General features: G+C 36.5%; 1 protein-coding gene across 2 annotated transcripts in view; it reads left to right on the top strand.

Annotated features, from left to right (window-relative positions):
* ADAMTSL1 (ADAMTS like 1) overlaps window positions 1-7,932 on the top strand; it is a 1,023,200-nt gene that overhangs the window by 797,743 nt on the left and 217,525 nt on the right. For both annotated transcript variants that reach the window (XM_031961469.1, XM_023497962.2), the window contains one exon: window positions 5,159-5,316. In XM_031961469.1, the coding sequence (XP_031817329.1) occupies window positions 5,159-5,316 (158 nt within the window). The remainder of the gene's footprint in view (window positions 1-5,158; window positions 5,317-7,932) is intronic.

Here is a 7,932-nt window from a genome sequence, read left to right as displayed (position 1 = left end):
GCCAGGTTCTGGGTCATCTTCCTGAAAGAGCCTCAAGAAGCCAATTTGGTCCCATAGAGAGAGGAGCCTAAGACTTCCAAGGCTAGGCCAGAACCAGCTTCTGTTATAAAACCAGTGATATTAATTAGTTGGATAAAGACCAGAGAACAAGCTTCTCAAATATGTAGATGATACAAAACTGGGGGAAAGGGCTAATGCATATATTGTTTACATATTGTCTCTAATACCATCAGGATTTAAAAAGAAGATATTTTAGGGCTCTAAGGATAGACCTAAGTTAACAAAAAGAAATTTAAATGGAACTTATATGAAGATGTAATATGTATCTAGAAGAATTGTCCCTTGTCCTGATTTTGTCCTAGGTTGTAAAATTAGCTATACAAATAGAAGATGGGGAAGAAGACATGGTTTAATTGGAGGTCAAATAAAAAAGATCTAGTTCATGTAATGATTTGGAAAAAACAAAAAACATTTAAAAACAATTATGCCTTATTGGTATCTAAGATGAGAGAGGTTGTAGTCCTCTTTTCTCTGTCCTGATCAAACCCAATCTGCAAAAAATGCAGTTCTCAGGTGACTAGACTCCCCAAAGCAATCAATTAATTAGTGCTATCAATAGTGTACTAGATTCAAAGTTCTGAGAAGTCAGAAATACCTGAGTTCAAATTCTGTTAATCAGCTGTGTCACCCATATCAAGTCATTTGACCTCTTTCTTCCCCAGTTTCTTCATCTGGAAGATTACAATAACATCTACCTCAGAGGATTTGGAGAAAATTAAATGAAATAACACAAATAAAGCCCACTATATAAATGCTAGCTGCTATTACTAGTATTATTGTTGTTATTTTTGTTGTTTTCTGTGGAAGGTAAAAAAGGACAGATAAGGGGAAAAGATACCATGCCATCAGATCAGGTCCGGAAACAAGGGATCGGTAGCCTGTAAAAGAGAAGGCATATGTCAACATGGTAGTTGTCTTCAAATATCCAAAAAGTTATCATATGAAAAGAATGATTTGACTTATGGGTTATGGGAAGACTTACTTCAGAAAACTGAGTATAAAGAATCACTTTGTAACAAATAGAACTGTCTAAAAATGGAATGGGGTAATGATCTCTCCAATTCTGGAACTGTATAAAAAGAGGCTAAAGAGGTATTATCCATAGAGGAGATTTCTCTCTGTACCAAATAGGACTGGAGTGAATAACATATTTCTAGACTAGAAGTCTTTTTCCCATCATGAACCTCTTGGCAGTCTAGCAAAGCATATGGATCCTTTCTCAGAGTGTTTTTAATGAATAAAATAAAATAGATAAGGTTACAAAGGAAAACAATTATATTGAAATAGTTATTAAAATTTATTTTTTTAAGTTCATAGATCCCAGGATTAAGAACCCCTATTCAAGAACAGTCTGTATACATGTCTACGGGAGCAAGTTAAATAGGTTCAGGGAAGGAGAAGAGACAAAAAAAAATATTTTTTTTAAAATCCCAAAACTTAAAAAAGGTCTTGAGCCTCCCTCCAGAATCTAGAGCAATAAAAGGTTATTGGGCTCCTTTCTACTAACTTGCATTTTTCTGTGAGGACAAAAAGTGGAAGAATACCTTTTCCTCACTACATTGATGCTAACTCTTACTTCTACAATGTGGTACAGTTGGCATGTCTCTAAAACAGCAAACTATTTGGCATTTGCCCTGCCCTGGAGAAAAGGACATAAAATTAGACATTATTAGACACCTGCTTTGCTACCAAGATTTTTCATCCTTTTAGAGAAGAAGCTTGATTCTGTGTTAAATCTTTTCATTATAATAGCTCAGATTTATACAGCATTCTCTTATTATATTGGTTAGCTTTAGGGCAGGCTATATATATATATATGACCAAATGAGATATATAGCAATATATATATAGATAGACAGATAGATATAAATATAGATATATATCAAGAACTTAATAAATGCTTTTTATTATTTTCATTGTTTCATGTCAAATCCATAAAGTGAGAAAGTATAGAGTACCTCCTCATAGGCACTAATAATAAGTGTTATTTTTACTTAGCCAAGTAAATAAAAAGCCAACGTAATAATTTGCCCAAATGGTTAGTGCACTGGGCCTAGAGTCAAAAAGACCTGAATTCAAATGGAGCTTCAAAAACTTGCTAACTCTGTGATCCTGGATGGTCACGCAACTTCTGTTTGCCTCGGTTTCCTAATCTGTAAAATGTATAATTTGAGTACCTCTAGCTCCCGGGCTAGTTGTGAGGATCAAATGAGATAATATTTATAAAACATTTAGCACAATTCCTGGCACATATGTAGTAGATGCTATATAAATGCTAAAAATAATTAAGTAACAGATTTAAACCTGGTCCCTCCTGACTCTCAAGTCCATTATACCCTGTGGATGAGTGCATATCGTGGCCAGATAGTAACAAACTTCATACAAATCCACAGAATAATAGCAGTAATCAGGAAGTTTTTCCATTTGCCTGACATTTGCATTTCTTTATGCAACAAGTACATATTAACACACCTTCTTGTATACCTCACAGAAATCAGTGACCTGAAGAATTAAAATATAAATTGTCATACAATAAACATTTGCCTTTAATTCTGCCTGGAGATTCTACCAGAGATAAAGGTGACTTCTTGTTGCTTCCAGAATAACATACAAATTCTTCCATTCGACAGTTAAAGCCCTTTATAGTATGGCTCCAACCCATCTTTATAGACTCTTTTTCTATGACACCCCAATGATCCAGCCAAATTGGCTTCTGTTTCCTATGAAGAACTTTCCTTCTCCTAATTTGGGGCCAAGCTTTATACACATTGTTCTCTCTATGATCAAAATGCTCTCCTTCCTCTTCTCTGCTCCTTGTAGTCCCTCAAGCCTCTCCAGGATCAACCTCCTACATGAGAACTTTTCTTATCTCCTCAATTGTCAGTGCTTCCTCCTTCCCCACTCTCCAATTGTATTAACTCTGGGCTCACTTTGTGAATATTTTATATTTAAAAATATGTATACAGGCTGTTTTCCCTTCAGAAACTAGGCAGGACAAAAATTATTTTCATGTTCTTTTCTTTGTACTAATTTTTATTACGGTGGTTGTTTATCCTCCATTTTGGAAGGCGACCATAATATAAGGGAGATGATACCATTACATGCAGGTGAATTGGATTTGAATGAGGGACAGTTGTGCAAAGTCACAAGCCTCATTTTCTCCTCCGAAATCATTTGGTTGGATCCATTGGCCAGATATAGATCAGGATGATTGAAGATGGCCCTATATCAGTTCCTAGCAAAAAGAAATCACTTAACTAGTATTTGTTGAATTAAATTGGAGTTCAAGGATGAAAGAGTGATGATGGGTGTCGAATAAACCTGGGTTCAAGTTAGAAACAAACTAGCTGGGTGACTCTGGATTTACTTAACCTTCCAATATCCCCAGTGGTGTTGTATGATTGAAAGTCCCAAAGCTGGTGCTGATTGACCTGAGTAGAAGTCCCTAGCTATCCAATGATATATTTGTAAAATGCTTAGCCCAGTGCCTGGAACATAGTAGGCGATTTAAAAAAAAATGCTTGTCATATATTCCTTTTTTACCTTATATCCTTTTCACTGGGATCTCCCTAGCCAATTAAAATAAGTTTGGTTCCCCTACCCACCCACCCAGGAAACAAAAAGAAAAAGGAAAGGAAAGGGGAAAGGAAAGGAGAGGGAGAGGGAAAAGAAGATAGAGGAGGGAAGAGGAAGGAGAAATCAAATACAGTCTCCCCCTAAGAAAACTAATTATGTGTTAGAGTTGATAGGACAAGCTCAGTAATTACTATGATACTATGGAGTAAAAGCTTGAAACAGTGAGTCTCAAACTGTGATGATAATGAGACCACAGTAAGTAGTCCTCAACTTAAAGATCTCAACAGTTAATTTGGGGAGAAAAGACATGAAAAGATAAAGCATCTAAATAATATATATGAACAAGTACTAGAAAACCCACTTAGGGTTTTCTTGGCAAAAGTATTGGAGTGGTTTGCATCTCCTTCTCTAGTTCATTTTATAGATGGGTCATCTGAGGCAAACAGAATTAAGTGACTTGTCCAAGATCATACAACTTATAAGTGTCAGAAGCCGTATTTCAACTCAAAAGAGCTGTCTTCCTAATTCCAGATCCAGAGCTCTATGGCACCACCTAGAAGCTCTGTATAGAGGCAAGCAAAGGAGTGATCCATGAATGGTACAGTTAGTTGTGGGCTATAATAAAGATAATGGGTAATTGTGGATTGGCAAGCAAAAGGTCTTTCCAGGTCAAGGGAATAACTGAAAGGCATGGAGAAAGGAAACTGTGAGACTGGGATGAGAGCCAGTAAGGAGACCAGCCTGGTTAGAGAAAAAGTGACTGGAATTGGAAGGTCTACAAAAATGAAGTTAAACAGGTCTGAAAGAAGCAGCCATTTGGGAGCCTTGAATGCTGGGCTGAGAATTTTTGTGTCTAATCATTCCAGTTAGTTCCAACTCAACAAACATGTATTAAGCAAGCATGTAAGGTACTGTGCAAGGCACTTGGACTTAAAAGAACTTACAGTCATGTGAAATGTAAGCCCTCTGCCCCCAAATAGTTCACAATTGACTTTATGCTTTTTACTGGAAAATATATATATTTTTTCCTTATCAGTCCTTTACTGACTATTCCTCTGCTTTTGTTTTTAGCCTATAGAATTGACAGGTATTCAAATCAATAAACATTTATTAAGCACCTACTGTGTGCCAGACATATGCTAAATATGGGGGTACAAAAAAGAAAAAAGCAGAATCTCCCTTCCGGGAACTTAGAATTGAATTGAGAAAGACAATATACAAAAAGAATCTGGAAGGGATGGGTGAGAAAAAAGGGGATACCACAGCCCCAGATCTTGGGGCATCTTGTTCCATGGAATAGAAACCAAGCTGAGGTGCCAATGGAAAGTGGCAAGTAAGTTTGGAAGTCCGAGTTCTGCCCTCTACCAAGGAAGGTTTTGGATGGAGTTTAGTTTTCCACATTCCAGTTCTCGGATCATAGGGGAGAGAAGCTGAGGGAAGTGGAGAGGGAGTATAAGCTTACATGTGTCCCTGCAGATTTGGAGAATACTCACCTCTCCTTTTCCTTTGTTTCTTTATGTAGATCTGGAAACTAAGACTCTACAGGGAACAAAAGGTGAAAACAGCCTCAGCACTACGGGTACCTTCCTTGTGGACAATACCAGTGTTGACTTCCAGAAATTTCCAGACAAAGAGATATTGAGAATGGCAGGACCCCTCACTGCAGATTTTATTGTCAAGGTGAGAAGCAACCATCATAATCTAGATTCAAAGCCAAAACTATGAAATAAACCAATGCATGGTTACCCTAATGAAAAGTCCCTCCAGGGGCCATGAAATTCAATTCAATTCAAAACAATATTTTTTTTTAAAGAACCCACACTGTGCAAGCATTGTGCTCAGAACTGGGAAAGGTAAGAAACAGCTTAATTCTCACCTTCACAAAGCTTACATTCTAATAAGCAGCTACATAAATAAATATTATATAAATTAATATGTGACAAGGGCCAAGCAGGGTTCCCACAAAGAATTATAGAAACATGGAGAGGAAAGATGACTTTCTGCCTTATGGAGCATGTGCCACCTGAATCAAGCTTTGACTTCAGCAGGCTGAGAGGTGGAGAGAGAAAGATAAGATAGAAAAAAAATGTTTAATTTGAGGTTACACAGCTTTGCATTGATTTTTCCCCTGCCATTTATTGGCCTTGCCACCACAGACAAATCAATTTCCCTCTCTAGGCTATTTCCTTATCTATAGTAATTAGGGAATTGGACTAGATATAACTAATTCCCTTTCAAGTTTATTATTCCATGAGTCTATTCATGTATTCTACATACAGAGGCCAGCATGGATGAACATATGGAAGTCTTGGAAAAGCTGCTCTTCCAGGAAATATTTAATTCTAGGGTGTTGAACAAACTACATCCTGCACTTTATGGCAACTTCACAATTGAGAAATAAACATCTGACATTTTAAAGTCTTTGGGAAACTCTTGCATGCATTCTTTGGGAAAAACTAAGCATGATGAAGGGTTTAGGGTTCCAAAAGCCAACACATCTTTAATTGTGGAGAGCAGAGGGGAAGGACTTTACAAGTGAGTTAAGTCACTTGTGTGTTTACTGTGATTGGATCACAAAGGATGTCTGTCTACAGCAAAGCTTAGAAACCAACCGATGATACAAAGACATTGGTCAAATCATCATGGTCCCACTGGCAAGCTCTGTATTCTCTTGTGTTGGCAACAAGAATCAGTTGTTTCCTCCTATCAGAGCTTCCCTATTCTTCATGGTAATATAAAACACATTGCTGGAAGCAACATACACATTCTATAGGAAAAAAAAGCACACACCAAAAGAACATTTGGGAATCACAATAAAACAAAACATTTTTTCCCCATCAACAGGTCAGAAGAACCTGAAGGATTTCAGCTGTAAAGCTGTAAAACTTGTAATGTGTCCAGAACTCCATAAATTTTTCATCATGAGACCTGTAGCCAGAGGACATTTGATTTAAACTAATGCTTGGTGACCCTATGGCAGCTGGAAGTAGGAATACTTCATAGGAAAATGTGATAGGCAAGAGGCTGGATTGAAGAGGTGTTCCAGAGGACTGTCCTCCATCTCACTCAGCATGATAGCTTTCTTTAATCCAGCCCAGATTCCAGCCACATAAAAGTCCTGGGACAAACCATCAGAGGTAACTTCTGACAGTCCCAACGCTCTAGCTAGTCAAGGAGATATTACATTATTTCAATTCTGAATCTCAAAGAACAAAAATGCTATCATACCTATCTCAAATGCAGCTACAAAGTTGATTAATAGCATACAAAGTTTAAAATGTTAGGCAATAAGTTTACTTATTCAAGTCCCTGAGTGCTACAGAATAGACTCCATGTGTGGTGTATATGTGTATATATATATATATATAACTGAACTTATTATTTTATAGATAGAGGGAATGCTTTCTAGAATGCTCTTTCCTCCAGTGTAGATCAATAATTCTTCTGTAATTTATAGTATTAAAAAGTTACCAAAGACATGAGACATTAAGAGAGATCATATTTTAATTCATATAGCTTCATCTGTCAAGCCACTCCTCAACCTACTATTCCAGGCTGTCTCTCATTTATAGATAGATAGATAGACAGACAGAAAAATCATATATGCACATGCGTACACACAGTAGAAATTTCTTAGGGATCTTGAGTTATTATATTTCCCAAAGTGTTTCACACTGAAATAGTATTTCAGTACATCAAAACATCCACGATTTCATTGGTGTCTTGTCCCCCAACTCCAATGGCAACTCCTCCTAGTTTTAATAGTTGGTCTTCATCAATACTTATGACTGAAAAAATTCATCACCTTATAACTAAACCTTTCTTGACTTAGCTAGGAAATTTTCCTTCGACAACAGACAAAGTTAATCATGGGTGAATACTTAAAGCCCATCTAGTTTGGAAGAACTTACCAAGGTTTACACTCATAACTTAAGGTAGTAATTAATTTTTTAAAATATATTTCATTTAATCATCTTCCTGCCCCAAAAAGCACTAATTATATGCTCCTTTGACAGAAGTGGATACTGAGGCAAAGAATGACTTGTCCATATTTATACAGCTAGAATTAAAAATAGGTCTTCCAACTCCTAGTTTGCTTCTAAAGACATAAGTTTTTGAAGTTGCATTTGAATTCAGGTCTTCCTGATTTTGAATCCAGCATTTTGTTATTGCTATTGTAGTAGTGCTATCTACTCCCAAACTGAAATTGAGGATTATTTCTGAAAAGCTGACATATTAAATATTTCATTCAAAGAGTAGAGTAAACTATTTTTTTTATAATTTCTCTTATACCTT

This window comes from Sarcophilus harrisii, chromosome 1 (genome assembly GCF_902635505.1).
Source record: "Sarcophilus harrisii chromosome 1, mSarHar1.11, whole genome shotgun sequence".
NCBI lineage: Eukaryota > Metazoa > Chordata > Mammalia > Dasyuromorphia > Dasyuridae > Sarcophilus > Sarcophilus harrisii.
The sequence above is the reverse complement of the archived record's forward strand: the minus strand, read 5'-3'. Positions and strand labels throughout refer to the sequence as shown.